Here is a 27142-nt window from a genome sequence, read left to right on the forward strand (position 1 = left end):
ATTATTTATTTTTTGGCAACTGATCCGCAGTTAATGTGCGTATGGAACCACGAGGGGTGACCCGTACGGATCACGGTTTATCCGTGGCCCGTTACACCACTAGCATTAGCACATTTTCCTAGCTTGACCCTTCAACCCGTCTGTAGTAGTGTAGGCTGAAGCCCAGCTGCAGAGCGCTGTATACTACTATTATAGAATCCATAACTGTAGCCTTATTGATCAAATACAGCTTTTAAAGTGATACTTTCTGCAAACTCTGCTGGGCACGTCTCGCAGGAGAACTAGGAATAAACCAATGAGCAGCAAACTAACAAAAGCATCAGCAAGTGGAGCTTAATTTCCTCTCGAGAGTCTCCACTGTAACACGAATTCACAAGCAGTATGAATGAGAGCAAGTGGCTACAATCATGGTAGAAAGTCAGAGCTGAACTCACATTTCAGACATTTAACTGACTTAAATGCTTTTGCTTTAAGTGACCCAAAACAAATGAGTGAACATCTACTTTAACACTAACACATCAATCGTAACACTACTACTCGACCAAATGTTCCAGTAGTGACTGTTTTGGTGACCATTTGCACTCATTCTGAGCAGAACTCCACAACGCAGCCAGTACATGACTAGCAAACACCGCTTTGAACAGCTGGACACATAAAATTATATGTTTATTAAAACAAACAAAACAAATACTTAATTGCAGATATTGTGTGTTTCGGTAGTGACGATTCTTAACGTTCCACACTGATTTTCAGACTTCGGGACACGTTTACTGCAAAACAAAGGGATCTAACTGCTCACCATGTCGCCATGAGGGACAGGGATGCAGCCTCACTTCCTGCTCTAAAACAGAGCGGCTAAAATAAAGTTTTTTTTTTTCTTATTTAAAAAGTTAAACTCTTGATAAACCTCAATGTCTCAACTTTAAAAGAAATCAAAAACATCTTTAAAAGTATTATTATCAAAACTATTTCAAAAGTGTAAATTTAGGGGTTAGGGTTTGGGACAGACACCTCCAAATAGAGAAAGTACCCAATAAATGATGAAAAAACAGCCTGTTCTGAATTCACGACAAACAACTCATTTGCATATATCTGATCTGAGTGCCTTCTGAAAGTGGACAGCCAGTCAGAACAGAGCTCATTTACATACATCAGTCTTAAAGGCACAGTAACAAAAACAGCCTGTTAAATACTTAAGATAGTTTGGAAAATGGTCATGTAAAAATGAATCATGACCATTTTTGGTACATTAAACTGCACAAATGTTATAAGTGACCTCAAAGGAAAGAATAGTTTAGGATACTGGCTCTTTAATTAACATCACTGAGATCTACACTGTTATTAGAGCAGCACTGATGGCCAATAGCCTTGAAAGGACACTGCTAGAGTCCTTTCAGCATTTCACGACTCCATGACCATCAAACCCCACCCTCCCTTCAGACCCAGTCTCTGTCCTTTTATTCCCTCCCTTTACCCCTCGCCTCCCTCCTCTCTTCCTCCCTCCCACCCTCCCCTCTTTCTCTCGCTCTTCTGTCCACTCTGCATCTGGCCCTGATCGTTCAATTGGTTTCACAGTAACGTCTATTGCGGACAATTAGCACACACTGGAGCGGCTTTGTCCCCCCGCTCAGCGGCAGTTAGCCGGCCTGAATGGCCAAAAGGGTCTGCCTCAGTGATCACAAACACGCAGGCAACCGCAGAGAGAAAGAAACAGAAATAAAAGAAAGAGAGAAAGGAAGAAAGAAAGAAAGAAAGAAAGAAAAGGAGAAAGAGGCACGTGGCTAATTTTACCCAATTTCCTCTCCTCTTTTCCCCCCGCAGGCCTGTTAAAAACCATTCAGTGTTCAAAGTGTCGCTTCTTCACCCTCCGCACAATCTCTGGGTCCGAAATACCCGTTTATACGTGACCTCCAGAAGAATCATTCTGAAAAAATCTGTTAGAAATGCATCTCCAAACAACCAAAAGCAGCTTTTCTACAGCCTCACCAAAACTCTGACCAAACTGAGCCAGTGTTCACGTTTAGTTTAGTGATGAAACAACACTTTCCGTTGCTATTCTCTGGTAATAAATCAGATCCACACTATATTCTCCATCGTCCCAAATGTAGCTGACCAATCACAACATGTTTGGCATCCAAAGTTTACTTCTTTAGCTTTGAGGCTATGAGACCAGCTAATCTAGTAACACTATTATCAAGCTACAAGGCTAAAGCAGCCAACAAGAACTGGAAGCCTGAACTCCATCATCATGCTAAGTCATCTCTAATAGACTTGGTTATATGGTGTCGGACACTTTGACACACTGTTATCTATAAACATGGACAAAAGCATGTCACATAGCTAAAACGGCAGCAGCGGCTGCCTTGGAACTGTGCTGTTATCTCTTATTAGATAGCAGTGCGTCATAATATCAAAAACCACACAATCAAGTCTACTATAGATCACTTTACCAATCGCTACTAAAGTACCGTACGAAACATGTCACTACTAGAGCAAGCTACAAGGCTAATGTAGATAACAAGGAATGGAAGCTTATATCATTTCAATTAGCATTCGGCTAAATGCACGTCTAAATCATCGTGGTAAGTAATCTGTAATAGACTTGCTTATGTGGTTTCTAACACGGTTACCTATAAACTGGGCCACACTGCTATAAAGAGTAGTAGCAGCCACCTTAAATCATACTTTAGTCCATGTTTATAGATAACAGTGTCCCGTACAGTGTCACAAAGTCTATTAGACATTACTTAACACAAAACGTGAGGTCCAGTCGCTACTAAGTACTGTACTAAACATTTTATTGCTGCTTTTCTAGCTTACGCTCAATGAGCCTCATTCTCCGGTATCTTCCTGGAGAAGTTTTTTCTTAAATTTGTTCTCGAGAAAGATCCTAAGAAATGTCAGATTCATGACTTAAAGCACAGAAGTGTTCTCACCTTTGTGCTCTTGAGCGTGTGTAGATTCTGTTCTTAAATAAAAAATAAATAAAACAAAACATGAATGACCCTGATAGCAAGCAGATAGCAGGCACTGTTGGCCCGCGGGATGGCAAGGCTGGCGGTCCACTGGCATTTTGCTCAGCGTTTTCTGGGCGGCCCATCAGGTGTTAAGCGGAGTATTAGACAAAATTCCACTTATCTCTCATTTTCCACTCACAGTCCAATTTACTATTTTTCCATCCTTCCTTTCTTGAGTTATACGTGGTAAACTAGTTTAATAAATATATACATACATACATACATACATACATACATAATCTAAACCGCTTATCCTTCTGGGTCGCGGTGGGGTGCTGGAGCCTATCCCAGCTGTCATTGGGCGGAAGGCAGGATACACCCTGGACAGGTCGCCAGTCCATTGCAGGGCAGACAGACAGACATACACAGTCACACACACTCACACCTAGGGGCAATTCAGCATGTCCAATCAGCCTGACTGCATGTTTTCGGACTGTGGGAGGAAACCGGAGTACCCGGAGGAACCCCACACAGACACGGGGAGAACAGGCAAACTCCACACAGAAAGGACCCTGGTCACCCAGCCAGGAACCAAACCCAAGGTGTGAGGCGACAGCGCTACCCAATGCGCGACCGTGCCGCCTCTTAATAAATATATTTAGGCCTAATATAAAATAGATTAATCATTTTTATAATAAGTCTCTCTCAGTTGTTTGTGATACTTGTCTTAACTTATTTTCCAAAATAAAAGGATCTGTGCATTTAAAATCCATCTCCAAGTCAGCAGGGGCGCCAAACTTATCAAGCTAGTGGACCGATATATGCTTGCTATCTGAGAAGTGAACGTTTGTTTGTGAAAATGGCTTTAAAGAAGAAATTTTGTCTTAGGAATGGTTGGTGAACGAGGCCCACTGGGATCAGCATAAGCTGGAAAGAAATCTGATCTTGAATCAGGGCAATCCACGGCTATGTTCACATTACAAGCCTAATTGCTCAAATCCGATCTGTCTGACACGATGGTTCACACTCGTTTAGGTAAGTGATTCAAATCTGTCATTAATGTGAACCGGCGTCCTGAAATGACCCTCATGCGCACATCCTACTCAGTAACGTCACGTGAATGAATCGCGTGCATCATCAGCACAAACTAACGAGCAGAACGAGCTTCGCTGAGACGATCATTAACTCTGATCAGCTCTCAGCTTCATTATTAGAGCGAGACGAAGGAGAAAAAGGTGAGATTTCCATGCGCAGTGGAAAAAAAGCACATGAATTCCGATCTGAGCGTCACATTAAGGTCGCATGGCCACGAATCGGATACGTATCCGATCTAGAACCACATATGGAAGTGGCTCAGGTCAGATTTGTGTCCACACAGCCCTGAAAACATCAGATCTGAGTCACATAAGGGCAAAAAAAATCAGGTTTGTGCCACTTCAACCTGGTAATGTGAACGGAGCCGCAGTTGTACTGGTGCTAGATTAAGGCTGCTGCATGGGAATGTCGAATAATGGAGGCTTATAATCCACCAATTAGCATGATGCAAACTGCATAAATCATCATACAACTGTCTCAAACCGCGTTCAGTAATCTGTAAGAGACGTATGAGCTTTCTGACACTGTAAGATATACACTGATCAGGCATAACATTCTGACCACCTCCTTGTTTCTATGCTCATTGTCCATTTTATCAGCTCCACTTACTATATAGGTGCACTTTGTAGTTCTACAGTTACAGACTGTAGTCCATCTGTTTCTCTGATACTTTGTTAGCCCCCTTTTACCCTGTTCTTCAGTGGTCAGGACCCCCATGGACCCTCACAGAGCAGGTACTATTTGGGTGGTGGATCATTCTCAGCACTGCAGTAACACTGACGTGGTGGTGGTGTGTTAGTTTGTATTGTGCTGGTCTGAGTGGATCAGACACAGCAGTGCTGCTGGAGTTTTTAAACATCTCAGTGTTGCTGCTGGACTGAGAATAGTCCACCAACCAAAAATATCCAGCCAACAGTGTCCTGTGGGCAGCGTCCTGTGACCACTGATGAAGGACTAGAGGATGACCAGCACAAACTGTGCAGCAGCAGATGAGCTATCGTCTCTGACTTTACATCTACAAGGTGGACTGACAAGGTAGGAGTGTCTAATAGAGTGGACAGTGAGTGGACACAGTGTTTAAAAACTCCAGCAGCACTGCTGTGTCTGATCCACTCAGACCAGCACAATACAAACTAACACACCACCACCACGTCAGTGTTACTGCAGTGCTGAGAATGATCCACCACCCAAATAGTACCTGCTCTGTGAGGGTCCATGGGGGTCCTGACCACTGAAGAACAGGGTAAAAGGGGGCTAACAAAGTATCAGAGAAACAGATGGACTACAGTCTGTAACTGTAGAACTACAAAGTGCACCTATATAGTAAGTGGAGCTGATAAAATGGACAATGAGTGTAGAAACAAGGAGGTGGTCAGAATGTTATGTCTGGTCGGTGTACTATTATCTATAAACACAGACCAAAGTTCATCACATAGCTAAAAACAGTCTGGGTAGAGTGGAACAGCAGAATCTCTAAACGTGGACAAAATGGACAGCATAGAGACTTACTGAGGAAAGTGAGTGCGAGTGCTGCACCTCCTATACGATCCAAGCTCTACTGACATTAAACTTCAGCTGCTGAAATCCGTCTAAATCCGAGTTCACACTGTGAGGTGAGGTAAAAAGGTAAAGACTGCTGCTGAAATCTGAATGAAACAGTGTGCAGTTTTTTAAAGCCGAGTCCGAAACTGTGTTGACAGCCCACCTGCCCGTAAGCCCGGACACCTGGTCCAGTGACACAAACGGACCGAGGGTCAGCGAGAAACACAAAGGAAGCAGCATGTCATCCCATATACACAACCACAGCTGGCCCAGGTTTACAGGTCCATTGTGCATCAGGGGTTTCAGGCCTTGAGAATGTGAATTGTGCAGAGCTGACAGGCATCTCCTAATTGCACCCCCAACACACACACCCACACACACACACACACACCAGTGTGACTCGTGTGAATGATGGGGTTGGATGGTGGAGACATACTGCCCTCTACAGATTGTTCAGCATCACTGCAGACAAACAGCAGAACACAGAGTCAGTCTGCTCCGCATTCCAACTCTCACAGTGACTCCAGCCCTGATTCACTCATTTTAATGTTCAATCATCTCTAAATTCAATCTCCATTCTTTACTTCCTCGTGTCCTTCATTTCTCATTTCTCTGTGCTGAATAAATGACCACATAAACAGAGGATCTACTGACCTCAGCGTGTCACTGAACAGGAAAACTATGACCTGCTCCTCAAACGCTCACACAGTAAAGCCTAAAAACAGAAAGGAGAAAAGGAGAGAGGGAGCAAGGAAGGAAGGAAGGAAAGAAAGAAGACAAACAAAAAGAACGGCAGAAAAGCGAAAAAAGAAAAAAAAGAAAGAAACAAACAAACAGGAACGCAGAAAGCAAAGAGATGAGAGAAAAAAGTAAGAAAGAAAGCAAGAACGAACGAAAGAAACAAAAGCTAGAAGGCAGAAAGGTGGAAAATAGAAAAAGAGAAAAAAGGCAGAAAGAAAGAGAGAAAAAAGGCAGAAAGAGAGAGAGAGAGAAAGAAAGAAATAAAAACAAAAAGAAACAAACAAACAAACAAACAAACAAACAAACAAACAAACAGGAATGCAGAAAGTAAAGCAGATGAGAGAAAAAGTAACAAAAAGCAAGAAAGAAAGAAACAAAAGCTAGAAGGCAGAAAGGTAGAAGATAGAAAAAGAAAGAGAGAAAAGGCAGAAAGAAAGAGAAAAGAAAGTAAAGCGGAACTGAGAAAAAACAAGAAAGAAAGAAAAAGAAAAAGCTAGAAGGCAGAAAGAAAGACAGAAGATAGCAAAGGAAAGAAATAAAGAAAGAAAGAAAGAAGGCAGAAAGAAAGAAAAACAAAAGCAGAAAGAAAGAAAGAAAAGAAAAAGAAAGAAAAAGCGAGAAAGAAGGCAGAAACAAAGGAAGAAAAAGAAAAACAAAAGCAGAAAGAAAGAAAAAAGTTGGAAGGCAGAAGAAAAAGAAAAAAAGGAAAGCAGAAAGAAAGAAAGAAAGAAAGAAAGAAAGAAAGAACGAACAACCTTCACACCTTTGAAACAGCCGAAGCCGCAGTGGAGCAGTGAACACAGACGGCTGTAAATAAAAGCGAGTGAATGAGAAACAGTGAGCAGTTCATTCAGACGCGACCTGTAAGAGCTGAAACTGGACGGAGCGACAGACACAGTAAACCCTGCTGCTTCTGTTCTTACATTACTGCAGCTCATCTGCTGAATCAAACACAGCACAGACATGTTCACACTGAATCAACACCAACAGCAAACGAGCTGATCGCTGTGGGACAAACCTGACAGGCCCCCTCAACAATCCCGATAATAACACCGGGAAAAACACTGACAACGGCGTTCCAGCTGGAACATATCGGACATAAAGCCACCTACAGATCTGCACAGAATCACACACTGAACAGCTTCATCAAAGGTCTTTACACAGTAAATACTGAACTGCTCTAACGTGTATTTCTGTTCTCTCTCTCCGTTTCCCTAAATGGCTACTCTTATTTGTTCTTGGATCCTCTTTTTTTTTTCCCCAAAAATACTTCAATCTCTAATGTTAGTTCTTGCTGATGCTTTAAATCCGGTCAATGGCAATATAGATTCCTGACCTGAGGGGTGAAAAAAGCAGAACTGAGAGAGAGAAAGAGGGACAAAGACAGAAAGTAGGGAGTTAGAGAGCGAAAAACAGAGGGAGAGCGAGCGAGACGGAGAGATGGAGTCGGAGGGCGGGAGGTGTGATTGCGGAGCGTTTGATGGTGATTATGTATCATTAGGCTGGCTGGCTGTGGGCTGGCCGCTGTTGGCCCGGCGGTGGGGCAGCGGGGGGAGTAATGGCAGCTTTAGCCCTGAGAGACGAGCACCAGAATCACCACCGCAGTATTATATTGTCAGAGGGAATGATAGGGCATTAGAGCAAAGACCGAGCTGCGCACTCAAACACACACACACACCCGCACTTGTCCATTCTCTGCTTTGCCATTTGACCAGCAGCGGGCGAGACAGTGACGATCAGAAATCACACCGGGGAGTCAGGATGGAATTGTGTTCAAACAGCCTCTGATGGCGAACGTTATCATTTCACACATTTCGATTATTTACTTTTTTTTTAAGGAGAAAGAAAAGCAGAACGTCATTTGTTAAAATGCCCCCCTCTCTTCACAACATCGCTCCAGACTGGCCCTCAGCATAGAGATGGACCGCTCAGCGTTTTGTGAGGCCGATGCCGATTGTCCTTCACAGCAATCGGCCGATTGGAGCCAACTCATGCAAACCGGCGCAGTCTTACAGCTTTACGGCCATATGCCTTAAATCACGGCCCACGAGAGGATTCCAAGCAATCTGACTGTTTAATATACTAGCAAATATAACGAAACAGAGTTTTTGTCTGTAGGCGGAGCCTTATTTTAGCCACGCCCTTGTACTTTAGAGCAGAAAGTGAGGCTGCGCCCCTGTCCCTCACAGCCACATGGTGAGCAGTTCCCATTAGATCCCATTGCTTTGACGTAAATGTGTCCCAAAGTCTGAAAATCATAGTGGAACATTAAAAATTGTCACTACCGAAACCATGTTTTTCACTGAAATTAAATACTTTAATGAAAAATGTGATGATTTTGTGTGTACAGCTGTTCAAAGATGTGTTTGTTGGTCAGGTACCGGCTGTATTTTTGAGCTCTGCTCAAAATGAGCTAAAATTATCATCAAAACAGTCATTACTGAAACATCTGGTAATGTTTCGGTAGTGTTATGATTGTTTTGGCAGTGACAAAATGGAATGTTCAATCATTTGATTTAATAAAAATAAATTAAGATACAGGATCACGCAAAGCAAAACGAGTCAAAATCAGTTAAAAGTCCAAAATGGGTTTTGAACCCAGTTCAGTAGAATCATCTGTATACGTAACTATCCAGTTGCCTCCTACATTCGATGTAGCACTTTGATTCATACACACACACACACACACACACACACACATATATATATACATATACACACACACACATATACAAACACACAATTTATATTTGTAAGCATCTATAAACACATTTATAACATATTATAATGCCTTCATACAGCATTATAAACATGATTATAAACATTTATAAAACTGAATTACACTTTATAGCCATGTTTATTATACATTATGAATTGTTAATATAATGCATTATATATAGTGTTGATAACATGTTATACTGTCAGTGCCAAAGAAGTCAGTCCCAGCTTGGAGAGCGTAAAGCCAAATACCAAGCTAACGGTGGTGAACATTCCCTTTCCCACATTGGGTAAAACACTGATGGCAGCTCTAGTTTAAACTCTGACATTTGAAGCCTGTAATGTGCTTTACTGTGAATGTTTTAGTGTTTCAGTAAATCCTTCAGTAAATACTTCAACTTGAAGCCTCACTCTGAACACTGGAGGAGGCTTTAGTACAGTACGCTTCACTTTACTTAGAGCGGACAAATACAACTTATGAGCTCTTATAATTTGTTATGATTAGTACTTATAATGTATTATGTCAACAATTCATAATGCATAATAAGCATGGCTATAACGTGTAATGCATTTTTATAAATATTTATAGCCATGTTTATAATGCCTTATGAATGCATTATAACATGTTATGAATGTGTTTATAGATGCTTACAAAGGTGACATTCATAGAAAGTGTTACCAAACCTTGTACCTCCAAAACAGTATCTTTACAGGAAAAGGAAATTTTAATGTAAGTCAGTGGAACCAGACATTTTTCCAAGTAATTTTGGGCCGTTTGTTTTGGTCTGTTCTTCATGAAATGTACACAGAATATAAAGAACAAGAGGTATTTTCAAATTTTGTCAAAAACTGAAAAACGACAAAAATGGAGATAAGGTCAAGGTTTTTCTGACAACAGCGAGATACACACACACACACACACACACACACACACACACACCTGTTGTTTCATTTAATAATTTTAAATACCAGTTTGGCCGATTAAAGAGTCAATAACGGACGTTTTAATTGTGTGAGGGCTGTGATGAGCCTCATCCCCTGAAACAGCATCAATCTGCTCACAGCGAGAAAAGAAACCACCAAAACACACCGTTTCCTCGTTTTCTCCACTTTTTTCCGGACCGAATCAGTTCTCAGCTCGTACAACGTTTTTGTTTCCTCTCTTTCGATCTCTCTCCTGTTCCGTTTCATTCATTCTTTCTTCCTTTTGCTCTTTATTTCATCCTTTCTTTGTCTTGGTGCCCTTTTGGCCATTTCTTTCTTTCTTTTTATTTATTTATTTATTGTTTTCACTCTTTCATCCTCTCCCCGCCCCCCTCCTCGCTGTGACCGTGTGGTCAGGCTGAATGAGGGTAAACCCCCTTGGTGAGAAGGAGGCCATGCATTTTTCATCTGTCCACTATCCTTCTGTTTGTGCACTCGCTCCTCTCCATCCTCTTTTCACTCTTCAAACACGCTGCCAATTTTCCAAATCACCGCTGTGGCCCTGAGGGGAAGTCCAGATTGTTTCCTGAGCTGTTCACAACTGAAGTTTCGGGAAAGAAAAACAAACGTGTATCTGCATGAATCTGTGGCTCAGCACTGCCTCCCTCAGCATCATCGATTTCCATTCAACATTCTCTCACTACAATACCCAAAATGCATTATGCAAATACATCATACGACCATTCTAAATCCCTGCGGTATCGACCAATCCTGTGTGACGTCACACTGTATAGACGCCACCATTTTGAGGACTGAATCAGGGAGTGACTGCGCCGCACGACGCCTTCAACTTCAAATCACGCCTTCATCACGTCCAGGTTAGATTACTGTAACGCTCTGCCTTCTGGCTGTTCCAGCCTAAACCTTAACAAGCTTCAGTTAGTCCAGAACGCTGCAGCCAGAGTTCTCAGCAAAACCAGGAAATTTGACCACATTAGCCCAATTCTGTGTACCTTACATTGGTTGCCAGTTAAATTCCGCATTGAGTACAAGATTCTTCTACTGACGTATAAAGCTCTGAATGGCCTTGATCCTCAGTACCTCAGTGACCTTATTTCCTATTATCAACCGACACGCCCACTTAGATCACAAGGTGCTGCTCATTATTAGTACCCAGAATTAATAAAGTTACGTCAGGGGGAGGAGCCTTTTCATACAACGCCCCCCAGCTTTGGAACAACCTACCAGTCTGTGCTCGGGACTCAGACACAGCCTCCATCTTTAAGTCTAGGCTAAAACTTACCTGTTTAGTCGAGCCTTTGGTTAATTAGTTTTCCTAACTATGTCCCTCTTATACCCCCCCCCACCTCTTTCCCTGAGCTGAGCGGCTGCCCGTCCTAAGAGGGTCTGACCTGAGATGCGGCCGGCGCACTGCACAGTGGTGTTAAACTGTATCCACTTATACTGTTTTGTGTCTGTGCTGTTATCCGGTGTCGACCAGAGGAGGATGGGTTCCCCTATTTGAGTCTGGTTCCTCTCGAGGTCTCTTCCTCCTGTTGAGGGAGTTTTTCCTTGCCACTGTCGCCAAGGCTTGTTCACTGGGGGACCCGGATTCTCTGTAAAGCTGCTTTGTGACAACATCTGTTGTAAAAGGCGCTATAGAAACAAATTTGACTTGACTTGACAATCTGCTGTGCTTTGTGAATGATTCACCTACAAGACGCGACAGAAGCCGAGAGACACACAGACCTTTAATTCAGTGTTTTCACTCCAGGCTTGGAGCCGCTGCACTGTATAGTTTAGTGTTTCTCTGCTGTTCACACCTCGATCACCTCAAGAAGGGATTAATTAGCTAATAATATCAGGTATCTTAACCAGGAAACCACAGTTATGCAGTGCAGGGGTTTCAGGACTGGAGCTGAACTCTGAACTAACTGCACCAGCAAACTTACAGAATCACATCTGTCGAAACGCGACGTCGTTTTCCGATCCACGACGTTCAGTCTGATATTTAACGCTTATGTTTCTCCATTCAAACCTCATTTAAATCAGAAACAGAGAGTAAAGTTATACCGGCTGTCTGCAGCTCCGTTAGGGGGAACACTGTTCATCTCTCGGCTGATAACATCAGCTAAAGTTCTCTAAAGGCCAGCATTGATCACATCTGTGTTAATTAGCTGACGTCATTTCCCTCCTATGATGACAGAGTCCTCTTTATGCAGCACCATGGGGTCCTTTACCCACCCTGACGTGAAGAGCCGGTGGGCTTCTGTGCTTTTAAATGCTTTGAGAGACTCTCCAGAACAGGGAGAGGGGCTGAGTATGAGATCAATATTTATGTCAGGAAAACACAAATTTGGTAGGTTTCCACCAGTTTAAGTGGGATCAGGAGTTCAGGGGGAAACTGTGTAAGGATCGCAGGCTATTTTATCGACTCTGTCCAGGTAATGTTTTTTCTCTTCCAGAATAAGGTGAGTAATTTTAGCCATCTTTTACCTGTAGTTACGTTCGTGCGGAGCAGCGAAGCCAGAAAAATCACATGACTAAAAGCCAGGACAGGCTAACGTGCTTGTGCTTTCTGACTTTGTGTTCTGCTGGTAGGGAACGCTCTGAGCTTTAATTTACTTTTGTTTAGACTGAGCTAATCTTAAAGCTGTCTTTTGAACCTAGAACTTAATTTAGTTCCAAGTTATTTGTAGTTCCAGGTGAGGTTTAGCCTAAGGTCTGAAACGTAGCGGCAGGGCTAGCTGCCACCAGGCTCATTAACTGAGAAAGTATCAGTTTCAGATATCAGTGTGCTTGTTTTTTCTGACTTGGATTTGTTTTATATTACTTTTGCTTAGAAAAGGCATGTCAAACTGGGGACCTTCCGGGCCAAAGTGCTATTAGCATTTACCCTCATCTAACGCTCTGAACTCAGTTCATACAGGCCTTGCTAATTAGCTCATGAGCCGAATCAGGCGTGTTTAATGAGGCAGAGTGGACCAGAGTCTGACACTCGGCCAAGACTGAGCAGAATTAGATTTGTAGGTAAAAATAAAATCATCCTCCTTTGCTGTAAAATTAAGCTCTGCTGATCGTTTTAACACAGTTTTAACAAAGAAACACTGGAGTTTATGTATATGTGCTAATTCACCCTTTAACCCTGAAGGTTGATGCGCAGACTGCTGTTCCCCATAGCAGACAAGCAGTCTTGACTAGCTAGTATCTAACAAAATGGCGAAGAGAAAGATTTAAGACGAACAACAATAATTTGGAGATGAATAGATTTGCGTTTATAATCACTCCAGCTGGTTTCCTGATACGATTAATCTGCACCGAGAAACTGTCAAACACTAAAAAGTTGTGAAACTGAAGTCGGCTTCTTGTTCGAATTTTCCCGTTCCACCTTAAATGGTGAAGCAGTTACATTCTGGCACCTCAGGCATCTTTTAAGGCGGGAAAGGAAAATTAGACTTCAGTCTCGTAAAAAGTCAAACGTTGAGAGACATTTTACAAGAAACTATTCTACTTTTGAGGAAAGGTTTCCTGCCAGAGATGTGAGAAAAGCAGCTATAGCTGAGGTAAAACTTAAAGCAGAGCAAAGTAAGTCTGTTTATATTTTTCAGCCTATATTAGGACATCAGCACATACTGAGACATATTTACAGCCAAGATGGTAAAATGGACATAAAATGTTGTGGCTCCTACGGTGGTTGATTTTTGTTGAAAGGACAAAATGACTCTTAACATTTGGGTCTAGAGAATTTGACTACGCCTGTTGTAAGAAGCGCTACATAAATAAACTTTGACTTGAATGGCATTTCACTCTATTCCAGGTGTGCACAACTCCGGTCCTGGAGGGCCAGTGTCCAGCACAGTTTGACGATTTACCTGCCCGAACACACCAGATTATACTTCTGTTAATTGCCAGGTTAAGTGGTTGTGTTTGAGCTGGGAAACCTCCAAACTGTGCTGGGCACCAGCCCTCCAGGACCGGAGTTGTGCACCCCTGCTCTACTCTCTTTCTCGCATCTTTCAGTTTCCTCTTTTTGAGTATGATGCTGTTACTGTATCTTCTCCCCACTTCATATCATCATCTAACCCCCTCCTGGTCCTCTGGGCAACTTCATAGACGAGCTACACATTCTTCCGAGTCTCTTCCCCATCTATGGAACCCCACTCGTTCTTCCGAGTCTCTTCCCCATCTATGGAACCCCACTCGTTCTTCCGAGTCTCTTCCCCATGGATGGAACCCCACTCGTTCTTCCGAGTCTCTTCCCCATCGATGGAACCCCACTCGTTCTTCCGAGTCTCTTCCCCATCGATGGAACCCCACTCGTTCTTCCGAGTCTCTTCCCCATCGATGGAACCCCACTCGTTCTTCCGAGTCTCTTCCCCATCGATGGAACCCCACTCGTTCTTCTGGGGACTTCAACCTTCCATCAGACAAGCCTGTCCTGTTGCACTGAGAGATCGTGGACAAAATCCCAACTTGACTCTTGAATCTCTCCTTTCAAAGTAAGTGCTGCAAAGTCATCTTTCTACAGAGGGCAACTGGAAGCAGCACAGCATTTTCTCTTCTCTCCTCAACCCTCCATCTCCACCACCACCACCCACTTCTCTTACCGCAGAGGATTTTGTCTCCTTCTTCGAGGAGAAGGTTAATAGAATCCGCCAGTCCCTTTGCTCTGTCTCCACTCCCCTACATCAGTCCTCATCCTCTTTCTCTTAACTCTAACCTGCTTTTCTTCTCTTTCCACAGATGGCGTCCTATGGGTATCGACATCCAGCAATCCGACCACCTACCCGATGGACCCCAACCCATCCACACTGCTCCAGTCAATCTCCCTGGACCTGCTTCCCTTCATCACTTCCACCATAAACAGCTCCTTGTCATCAGGTCTTGTTCCACTGGCATGCAAGACTGGCAGGGTGGTACTCATCCTGAAGAAGTCTACAGTTCTAGATAATCAGCTTTTAAGCAGCTAACAAAATAAATAAAAAAATAAATAAATAAAACAAAATAAACAAAAACGTTTAGGAGAGTTTTCCTAGTCTTTAAACCACAGTAAAGAGAATTGCCACTCAATAATGTGTTCTGAGTTTATCGGATGCTAGAGGGCGCTCTCAAGCGAGTCTAAAATGAATGAATGGAATCATAGTTTGTAAATGCTTAATCATTTGTATACAGACAAACGCTAATTTTCTCAGCACAGAACAGCATAAAATAGTTCACTGTTGTTATATTTCTATATTTTTTGAACTCCAATTATAAGACTCTATAGCTGTGTCCTTATACATATTCATGATGTCAGTGAGCGCAAACTGCTTTACTCAGCCAATAAGCTGACAAGCTCTCCAACCAGTCAGCACTCAGCAGAAGTAACGCCAACCAGTCAGCACTCAGTAGAAGTAACGCCAACCAGTCAGCACTCAGCAGAAGTAACGCCAACCAGTCAGCACTCAGCAGAAGTAACGCCAACCAGTCAGCACTCAGCAGAAGTAACGCCAACCAGTCAGCACTCAGTAGAAGTAACGCCAACCAGTCAGCACTCAGCAGCAGTAAAGCCAACGCCAACCAGTCAGCACTCAGCAGAAGTAACGCCAACCAGTCAGCACTCAGTAGCAGTAACGCCAACCAGTCAGCACTCAGTAGCAGTAACGCCAACCAGTAGCAGTAACGCCAACCAGTCAGCACTCAGTAGCAGTAACGCCAACCAGTCAGCAGTAACGCCAACCAGTCAGCACTCAGTAGCAGTAACGCCAACCAGTCAGCACTCAGTAGAAGTAACACCAACCAGTCAGCACTCAGTAGCAGTAACGCCAACCAGTCAGCACTGAGTAGCAGTAACGCCAACCAGTCAGCACTCAGTAGAAGTAATGCCAAACAGTCAGCACTCAGTAGAAGTAATGCTAACCAATCAGCACACAGTAGCAGTAATGCTGACCAATCAGCACTCAGTAGCAGTGAAGTTAGTGTCCTAATCATCTTGCTGTAGAAAAAGCTGAAATATACTGGTAAGTTATCTGTGCTTTTACTGGAGTACATCCTTCTGCTTAGCTCCATTCTCTGCCAGCCACCAAGGACTCACTCGTAGGCGCCCTCTAGTGTTTCACAGTCACGTTTTTGGTAAAATGGGAGAAACTGGAAGTGGCCAGGCCGGCCTTAATCTGACTCGGTTTACACTAGAAAACCCTGCAAAGCTGCAATGCGAATAGACATGTTTACAAAAAGACCTGATCTCTATAAGCAAAGTGTTCAGCCTGACAGCCTAGGAGGACTAATAACGGCTAAAACACAGATTTCTTTTCTCCCTCATGGCACACACTCACTCAGACTCCATCTGCCCCAAGATCAGCCCAGTAACATTGTTATATATTATAATAACAACATGTTATTACAACAGCTACAAGGTGCTGCACACTATGACACAGATCAGATGCATTAGCAGAGCAGTATGTTGTACCGTAGTATGATTCTATTGTTTGGTCTGATCCTGTAACAGCTGGAGCGCTGCAGGCGCAGTGACTCCCTCACCTTGTCTGCGTTGTCTGCAGCGAGCAGGTTGGTGGCGAGAGTCTGCAGCTTGTGCTGGGCCATGTTCTTCAGCGCTGCCAGACTGCGGCGGGTCATGGCCTGCTTCAGGTTCACCGCAGGGTGATTCAGAGCGTCCACCGCCGCCGGGACGGCCTCATCACACGCATTCAGAATCTCCACCGCTGTTATACCCATCACACAGCGGTCCAGCGCCCCTGAGAGAGAGAGAGAGAATGAGAACAAAAAGGAAAAAATAAGCAGACCAGAGACAGCAAAGCATAAAGAAAGAGAAAGAGCAAAATGTGAAAGAACAAAACAGGTAGAGAAGAGAAGAGAAATGTACAGAAAAAAAAAGAGAAAAGAAAAATGGACAGAAAAAGAGGAAAAGAACAGAGAAGAGAAAATGTGCAAAAAAAGAGAAAAGAAAAATGGACAGAAAGAGAGGAAAAGAACAGAAGAGAGATGAAGAGAAGAGAAAAAGAACAGAGAAGAGAGGTGAAAAGAAGAGAAGAGAGAAGAGAAAAAGAACAGAGAAGAGAGGTGAAAAGAAGAGAAGAGAGAAGAGAAAAAGAACAGAGAAGAGAAGAGAGGTGAAAAGAAGAGAAGAGAGAAGAGAAAAAGAACAGAGAAGAGAATAAACAAACAACAAAAGTACAGTGATAGGAGAAGAGAAAAGAAGAGAGAAGAGAGGTGAAGAGAAAAGAAGCAAAGAGAAAAATAAAGAGAATAAACTTCAACAAACGTACAGAGAGAAGAGAAGAGAAAATGTACAGAAAAAAGAGAAAAGAAAAATGGACAGAAAGAGAAGAGAAAAGAATGAACAAAAACAAAAGTACAGTGAGAGAAGAGAAGAGAACAGAAGAGAAAAATGTACAAAAGTACAGAGAGATAGAAGAGACCAAAAAAGAAGAGAGGAAAAAAGAAAACCAGGACATGGAGAGAAAAGAGAGACAATGAAATCCTATATGAACTGATGGCTGAATCAATCAATCCTGAAAATAAATAAATAATAATAAAAAATTGCGTCAAAGGTGAAACAAAGGCGAGCGGCGCTGTTTACAGGAGCGCAGTGGTGAAAATAACAGGCCCTCCAACGCTCTGTTTACTCCATCTGATGCTTGTTTCACATCCTCTGTCAGCTGAAAAATTCCACAATGATTTTAAGCATAAAAATCCATAAGCATCAAAACCCATTAAGTTTTATCCAAAGGGGCCCATCCACAGTAATAATATATATCAGTGTATTGATCAGAGGCAGTCCGGACCTTCTGCTCACTACAGACCCACTCTGTTCTATTACAACATCTCTCTCTATAGGACTGGAGGACAGCGGAATAAAAGACAAACGCTCTTTTTAAACCAACTCAAACATACTGAATGAGGCTTTAATACATTCCTGCACTTGATATTTTACCCTAAAATAATCCAACACAGTTAAAATAATCAAAAACTAGTGGGGTCAGTTAGCATGAGGGACTGGAATCGTGTTGGTCCTCCTATTAGTCTCTATTCAATGTTAGCTTGTTGCCATTTTTGGATGGACTGCTCCTTTAAAGAGCCCATATTCTACATATTTCTGCTATTTTATTCTGCTCATAACATTTGTCTGGTTTAAAACAGCCATAATCCAATTTAACATCATTTTCCAACCTCTCTTTAGTCTTAAATAGAGCTCTTTAGTTACCGTGCCTTTAAGACACCACAACCATCAGCCATAATGAACAATCCGTTTTCGATGTTATGGGCCCTTTAACTGTGCTTAATGGGAAATTCCAACATTTCAGATTTTTCAAAATTTTTTGCCTAATTCAATAAGATAGAGTGGTTCAGAGTGGTTTGGTGTAAAACGCTCTGTTCCAGAGAAACTGAGTCAGAACTGTTCACAGTGGTGGTGATAGGAACCAGACGTCCCCCTTTAAAACCTTCCTCACAGGCAGTTATTACATGAAATGGTTATGAATTTCACTGCCTGATGACTGAGACACTGTTATATGATAGTTTTGAGAAGGTTTACAGGGTGAAGAGGTACAATATGGAAAACCGTCCCCAAAGAAAACTAATTTTTTTCAGATTTATCACTATTTTATCATCATCATCAATATTCCATATAAACTCAGAAGACTCGAAGGTTCACTGGTGGTTTTGGATAGTAAATAAAATGGCTATATTTGAGTCATAGACCACGTAAGCCCTGGTTTCCAAAACTGTTATGAACACTTCTGACTCATTATGTCGCTCTGCAGTGGAGAATTTCATAAACAACTCTGAAGCAGAAGAGCAGAGAAGAGAAGAGAAGAGCAGAGAAGAGAAGAGAAGAGCAGAGAAGAGAAGAGCAGAGAAGAGCAGAGAAGTGAAGAGCAGAGAAGAGAAGAGCAGAGAAGGGAAGAGCAGAGAAGGGAAGAGAAGAGAAGAGCAGAGAAGAGCAGAGAAGAGAAAAGAGAAAGTAAAAACAGAAGAGAAGAGAAAGAGAAGAATCTATAGAAAAACAAAAGTACAGTGAGAAAAGAGAAGAGCAAAAGAAGAGAAAAAGAATAAAGAAGAGGAAAAAAATTCACAAACCACTCTGAATGAGTTTGTTTACATCTCAAGAATTGATTTATGCAAAAATTTTGAAATACTGGTGGAATTCCCCTTTGAAGCACTTTACTTAGTGTATGTGCATGAAAGCAGAGAAAGCAGCACCTTCTACTACTGACCATCCATCCATCCATCCATCTCAATTTTGCCTTTAATATGGTATAAGCCATGTGTGTAGGACTCACACACTCTCTCTGTCTCCCTCTCTGTCTCTCTCTCTGTCTCTCTCTCTCTGTCTGTCTCTCTCTCTGTCTCTCTCTCTCTGTCTCTCTCTCTCTGTCTCTCTCTCTCTGTCTCCCTCTCTCTGTCTCCCTCTCTCTGTCTCTCTCTCTCTGTCTCCCTCTCTCTGTCTCTCTCTCTCTGTCTCTCTCTCTCTGTCTCTCTCTCTCTCTGTCTCAGTGAAGAACAGGCCCACGCTGCAGTAGCTGTGGAGATTTTGGACCTGCGCTCAACAGCAGCTGCAGAGTGGCACTTTCCACAATGAGCCGAGAATTAGACGGCCAGAGGAGACCAATTCCAGGGTTTTACCTCCTCCCTCCTTCTCTCCACTCATTTCATCCCACTCCTTCTCTTTGACGCTCCCCACAGTTCTGCTCTGCCATCTTCCTGCTTGCGTTTCTCTCCCTCGCTCTCGTTCACTGAGCTCCAATTCACTCTCTCTGACATTCGAATACATTCAGTTCAGCTCAGTTCAGTATTTCCATCTGCATTTTCAAAGTACTGCAATAAGCAGCATGCGCACAGTCGTGAGCAAAAGTTTGCACACCCCTGTTAAATTCTTGTTTTTGTTGGTTTTCCAACACATCGTCTACAGAGACGCACTTCCGCACATTTTAACACACAATTACTGTTTATTTGCTGAATTTAACAGGTTGGGGTAAAAAAATCTGCTGTGCAAAAGTTAGGGCACATTTTATGGTTTATATTTTATGTTTACGTTTTTAATTTTTTCACATAATTTGAAAATTCCTTCTGTTTACATTGTGTACACTGTCCTTTACAGTGTGTAAATATCATGATGACTGACCCAAAAGAAACAGACCAAAATGACTTGGACAAAATATCTGGTTCCACTGACCTACATTAAAAGTATGTTTGCTCCTTCTCCTGTAAATCCATTTTGGAGATACGAAATTTCCGACAGTAGCGATGTGTTATATATTGTGTTTTACTTTCTACACTGTGTCCTGTGCAAAAGTTGTGGCACATTTTATATATATTTTATATACGTATTACATGTGCAAATCAGGTAAAACATCCTTACTACATAAATATTTTTGCTCTTTTATTTAAAATTGTTTATATTGTTAATTTATAATTGTTTATATTGTTAATTGTATCAGTTTTTATGAATAGAGTTTATGCGAAGGATAGAGTTTGTATTTTTTTCTTACATTTTTTTATCTTGTGTGTGTGTATACATATACACATACATACATACATACATACACACACACACACACATATATAACAATAAAACCTTGTTAATTACTTAACATGGTTAGTTTGTTACTTATTACTGTGTAGACTAATATATATATATATATATATATATATATATATATATATATATATTCATACACACACACACACACACACACACACACACACATATATATATATATATATACATATATATATATATATATATATATATATATATATGCACACACACACATAAATACATACATACACCGTATATATGGTTAATTCTCTTCTTGTTACTACTTGTTACTCGAGTGCCTTGCTGTCCCTTTGCTGCTGTAGCTCTGTGAAATTCCCCGTAGTGGGACTAATAAAGGATTATCTTATCTGATATATTGTGTTATACATTTTACATTGGGGGAGAAAATAAAACGTGACCTGTGCCAAAGTTACGGCATGTTTTATGTTTCATATTTATCTTTTTTTTAATGTGTTAAATTAAGCAAATAAAAAAAAAATATGCACAAAAACGTCATATTTAACTTGCCCACCCAAACGTTTGCGTACGGCCGCTTGTACCAGTAAAATGTCATCAAATGCCGTGTAACGTTTTCTCTGTCCAATTTTACCCTCTCACTCTTTCTACCTCCAACTCTCTCCTGTCCCGTTCTCTCCACCACTGCTCTCGCTTTCCCCTTCATTACTTCCAGGGCTTTTTCCCCTCTCTCCCCATCCCGCCTCCACCCTCCCTTCCACCTGAGCTCTCCTCTCCCAAACTCCCATTCTTTCTCATTTACTCTTTCTTCCTGTCTCCATCTATCCAATTCACTCCTCCCTATCTCGTTCTCTCTCTCCCTTCATTCAACTCACTGATCCTCTTTTCTTTCTCTTCCTGCTTCCCCTCATTATTGAAATTCTACCATCTTCTTGTTTGTTTTCTCTTTTCTTCTCTTCACCGAGCTCCAATTCATCCTCTCTTCCCTGTTTTCTTCTCCTGCTCTTTCGTTTCCGGTCTCCGTCTCTCTAATTAACTCTTTCCTATCTCGTTCCCTCCGTCACTCTTTTTTCCCCCTTTTATTTATTTCATGGAGGGAGTTTTTCCTTCTCTCTCTGTCCTCCCTCCTACCTGTTCTCTCTCTCTTTTATTCTCTTTTCCTTTTTCTTCCTCTCTCTAACTCCTTCCATCCTCAATCTCTCTCTTCCACTTCCCATTCGCTCCCTCTTCCCTCCATTTATTTCATCCATGCTCTTCTGCTCCTTCTACCTTCCCTCGTAAATCCATTCTACCTTCTTCTCAATTTATCCTTCCTATATCCTTCGCTTTTTCTCTTTCGTTTGCTGCCTCCATCTCTCCAATTTACTCCTCTCTACTCCTCCACTGATCCTTCAATTAACTTCATCCATCCCCCTTTTTTTTTGCTTTTCTCCGTCTCATAGTTCCACTCTACCATCTTCTTGGTTCCGTTCTCTTCCTCCTCTCCAAATTCACTCTTTCCTATCTTCTCCTCTCTCTTCCACTTCACCACCACCTCCATTCCTTTCATCACTCTCCTTTTTCTTCCTCTCATAATTCCAGCCATTCCGCGGATGGAAATGAGCCGGTCGCTAACTCTGGTGCGGAGCATCTTTCCTTACTTTAGATTAATGACCATTCTCTCTCTTTTCTTCTCTCCTAAACCAAGCTCCAGTTCTCTCTCTCTCTCTCTCTCTCTCTCTCTCTCCTTCCTGTTCTTCTCTCTTGCTCTTTCTTCTTCCTACCTCCCTCTAATTCACTCTCTCTCTGTCTCTGCTGAGTGTTCTGTCTCTGTGCGATCGGTTCATTTCACACTCAGGTGAGCTGCAATCTCTGCAGACCAAAGAGTCGCTCTTCCACAGCCTGGAGTTCCACCCAGAACCGGCCGGCTGAACAGCACAAAAAAAATAATAAATAAAAAAATACCGCTGCCTGCTTACGTGGGCTCGGCTCAGGACCTGGAAGCTGAACGGCACATACAGGATTCACTTCTATTCGCTGAGTTTAACACGTTGGAAAAATAAAACAAAATAAACATATTTAACACTCTTTTCCAGTGTGTTAAATTCAGTAAATAAACAGCAATTGTGCATTAAAACGTGCAGAAGTGTGTCTCTAGAGGACGTGTTAACTTATTCACACTTAGAAATGTGTACATTGATCAAGGGTGCCCAAACATTAGCACAGTTAGATGTACAGTACAGTGACGAACTACTTCATGTTCAAGTCCACCTCCTTGTTTCTACGCTCACTGTCCATTTTATCAGCTCCACTTACTATATAGGTGCACTTTGTAGTTCTACAGTTACAGACTGTAGTCCATCTGTTTCTCTGATACTTTGTTACCCTGTTCTTCAGTGATCAGGACCCCCATGGACCCTCACAGAGCAGGTCTGGGTGGTGGGTCATTCTCAGCACTGCAGTAACACTGACGTGGTGGTGGCATGTTAGTGTGTGTTGTGCTAGTATGAGTAGATGAGTTTGAAGGCAATGCCACAGCCATCTGTGGCCGGCAGCTCCCTCAACAATGCGGTTGCCCCACCCACTACAATGCTGCTGCAGACTAAAACTGAAAATCTTGAGAGTTGTGAGCTGTGAGGGGCTTATTTAGTGCCTTTGCGACCAAAGACAGACAGACAGACAGACAGACAGACAGACAGACAGGCGATACACCAAGGTAGAAATTTTAGTACTCACAAGTTATACGACCTGCCTTGAAATGGCAGAGCTACTACGACATAACAGACAGAAAAATTAGCCTATTTCCTTTAAGCTCACTGGAGAACGGACATCCCACATGCCCCTTCACCAGCCACGGACAACCCCAAACACGCCCTCTTCGGTTTAATGTGTGTTTTTTCAGGCAAAACATAACACTGAGGGCTTTTTTTGGTTGCAAGGCTTTATATTACATTATTATATATAAATATATTTATAATATATATATATATAAAAAGAAGACACATGAAAAAAGTAATAATTTTCTTGCGATAAGAGATAATCTGACCTGCAGGGTAACAGAAGGCACACAGTCTGCCATGGAAGTTAGCCAAGATTTTATTTGCAGCATCTCACAGTGTGACGAGCAATAAAACTCGTTGTTATCGCACAGTCTGAACTGGGCTTAAACTGGGGAGAAAATTGGAGAACGGGGGCTGAGAAATGAATGGAAAAGCACTTAGTGTTGTGCACCTATTTATCAGTTGGTTTATGTATTGCCGCTACTGTTTTTGTCCTCGTTATGTTCCCATCTGTGATTTTTATGCTCATAGCACACTAAAGCCTTTAGAGATGCTAAACTGAAGCAATATGGAAAAGGTACATCGCAATACTTCATTAAATTCACAATACATGCTACGTCAGAATATGTATGCATGTTCTACCATCGAAAAACTCTCTCACACACACACCCACACACACAAACATACATATATATATATTAGGGGTGGGAATCTTTAGGCACCTCACGTTTCGATTCGATTACGATTCAGAGGGCTGCGATGCGATTATAAAACGATTATCGATGCATCTTTTTTTTTTCTATACATGATTTCTATTTTCTTACTGTCTGAGGACTTAGTAGTTTTAAAACAAAGTATTTGTAATGATCCATAATGCATTTACGTCCAATATCTTTGATTAATAAAACAAATGGAAGTGATGAGGTAAGTGAACTGGAAGGCTCTCATTAACTGCTCTTGTTTGGAGACACTGCTGCCACTCATCTGTGATAAAATGCGCTGTTACGGTGAAATAAGATAAGTGGTGATGGATGACCACGGAGCGCGTTATATATTCTTTAGGGATTTCATAACTTCGGTTTTGGTTTCGTGATTGGGGGGGGGACTGCAGGTCACCTAGCAACGAGGTTTCGTCGAGCTGGTAGCGAACGAAAAAGGAAAAGAGAAAGAGGAACATTTGGAGATGAAAGGACTTATTCGCATTTATAAGCAGCGCAGTTGGTTTCCTGGTACGTCAAATCTGCAACGAGAGATTGTCGAACACTAAACGATGCGAAGCTGCGAAGATGAAGTCGCTTCTCTAATTTTCCCGTTCCACCTTAAATGGTGCCGCTTTTACATTCTGCGCCTCGGTCAGAATTTAAGGTGGAACGGGAAAATTCAGCAAGAAGCTGGCGAATGAGAAGCGACTTCAGCCTCGTAAAACAGCGGAAAGCTGAGAGACATTTTACAAGAAACTATTCAACTTTTGAGGAAAAGTTTTCTGGCGGAGTTGGAAGAAAAGCGGCTGTAGCTAAAGCTTAAAGCAGAGCAGAGTAAGTCCGTGTTTTCGTTTATATTTTTAGCCTAAACTAGCACATTATCACATACTGGACATAGATGTTGTGGCTCCCAAGGTGGTTTGATTTTTGTTGAAAGGACAAAATGGCTCTTCTTATCATTTGTGCTGTGACTCCTGACCTAACTTGGCTTTAATGCAGAGGGAGCCGGTCGGATTTCTCGCTCATCCAGCTGTGTTTTTGTTATGTGCCGCCACAGACTGTCCGGGCGCCGCACTTACCCACTTCCAAGTTCCGCCCTTTGCGTTCCGTCAACATTACGTTATAAATTAAATATTTAGAAAATCGATTTTTGACGTTTGTGAATCGATTCAGAATCGTCCACGTCTGCATCGCGATGCATCTAAGAAACGATTTTTTCCCGCACCCCTAATATATATATATATATATATATATATACACATATACACACACACACACAGTGATTTCTATTCACATTTCACTCCCATTAAACAGGGCCAATAATGCTCTCTTCATAACGACACATGCAGTTCTAGAACTACTCATAATATTCAAAATATACTCACGGATTCATACTGTGACAAACACTGTCGTATTGCCCCACCCTATCGTACGGTCTTAATCTATACGACTGCTTATTATTTATATTAACGATTCTGCTTCCCTCCTGCTGAGCACAGGTCCTATAAAAAGCAGCTTTGAGAGGAAACATGAACTCCACTAATGTGTCTAAAGCAGCCACAGCCCCTGCGTGTTCTTTTGAGGGGGGTATTGGAGTCAGAGGGGCATTTAAAGAGAGATTTAGTAAGTGCATCCCACCGCTCTCCTCTACTGAGACACGCGCACGATTAAAATTTCAGCACCATTTTAAGAGCCTCGACACAGGCAACCTGCTACACAGGGCCAAACACAAACACGCATCTATTATTGAACAGGAAAGAGAGAGAAAGGGGGGGTGGGGGGGTGGTGGAGGGATCACGACTTAACACCGGTGTCATAAAGGGTAGTAAAGGGGGAAGATGCTGCTGAGGCATTCTGAGAGGACGTTAAGAGAGCGAGCGAGAGATAAAGATGAAGGGGCAACAGAAAGCAAAGGGAATCAATGCCTAATAGCACAACTTCCTCTGGAGACGCACAAACTGGGTCTTAAATACATTTCACCCTAAATATCTCACACACAGACCCTCAGAGCCTAAACATGCTCATATATCTCTGAGCTGTATCGTATGTTTGAGCACATACGGTCATATGCAAAAGTTTGGGCGCCCCAGGTCAGATTCCATGCTTTGTTGATCTCCTATGTGAAAGTAAGTTAACGCGTCCTCTTAACACACTTAACCATGAGGTTTTTCTGCTATTTTTTTGAGAACAGTTTCTATTTATTTGCTGAGTGTGACATATTGGAAAAAATATATACATATATAAAAGATAAAATGACATAACTTCTGAAAAGCCTTTCCGCAGTTTTTTAAATTCAGCAAATAAGAAGTAATTGTGTATTAAAGTGTGTCTCTGTACTGGATGTATTACCTTTACTAAACACGTAATTTGACCAGAGGTGCCCAACCTTTGCATAGGCCTGTATGTGAGAATAATAATAATAATAATACTAATAATAATAATACTACTAAGAAGAAGAAGAAGAAGAAGAAGAAGAATACTTTACATTGTACAATGCTGTGCAAATGATTTAGGCACTTAATTATACCTAAAAAGCTTTTTAATTGGGCATGAAGTGTTTGTTTGCTTAGAAAAGCACTTAAACAACATGAATACACTAAGTAGTAATTTTAAGTATGACAGTGTGTTTGTTGAACCCTTTCCCAGTGTTACTTGTAGGTATCATCAAACATATATTGCCGATCAATACTTGATTGTTAAATCAAGAGGTCTTGTGAGGGAATTAGATGTATTTTTGTGATGGCTGGAGGCGTCAAAGACTCTTGTTATTAAAAATATCAAATACTTTGTATTTGTCATAGGCATTTACATTAATGAAAACGTATGGTATTTTTACAGGAAATAAAACATACATACCACCAAGATAAATGGCTTTAAACAATGTGCTTAAGTGCCTTTAATGGTTCTTTATATTAATGGTGTCGTAACGAAATCTTGTACTTTCATTTTTAAATTATTATTATTGTTTTTTTTGTTTTTTTTTTTTACAAAATATGAGCATTGAGCAGTTGCCTTGTCAAAATTTCAGGATAAAACAGAACAGAAACTCTCCAAAATTACTTAAAATAAAAAAATTCAGTGAAAGTCAAGAACGTTTTAATCTTCTCCTGAAAAGTTTTTTTTTTTGAGGTACGAGGTTCTGTTGCGGCAGTGACTATTTGCAAGGCTTCTCGGCCTCAAAAACACTAT

At 41.7% G+C, this 27142-nt stretch overlaps 1 protein-coding gene across 1 annotated transcript in view; it reads right to left on the bottom strand.

Annotated features, from left to right (window-relative positions):
• LOC118819701 (WD repeat-containing protein 7) overlaps window positions 1-27142 on the bottom strand; it is a 292651-nt gene that overhangs the window by 227642 nt on the left and 37867 nt on the right. Inside the window, exon 14 of the mRNA XM_036587568.1 lies at window positions 16497-16711. Coding sequence (XP_036443461.1) covers window positions 16497-16711 — 215 coding nt within the window. The remainder of the gene's footprint in view (window positions 1-16496; window positions 16712-27142) is intronic.

The sequence above is a fragment of the Colossoma macropomum genome, unplaced genomic scaffold, assembly GCF_904425465.1.
Source record: "Colossoma macropomum unplaced genomic scaffold, Colossoma_macropomum, whole genome shotgun sequence".
NCBI classification, from domain to species: domain Eukaryota; kingdom Metazoa; phylum Chordata; class Actinopteri; order Characiformes; family Serrasalmidae; genus Colossoma; species Colossoma macropomum.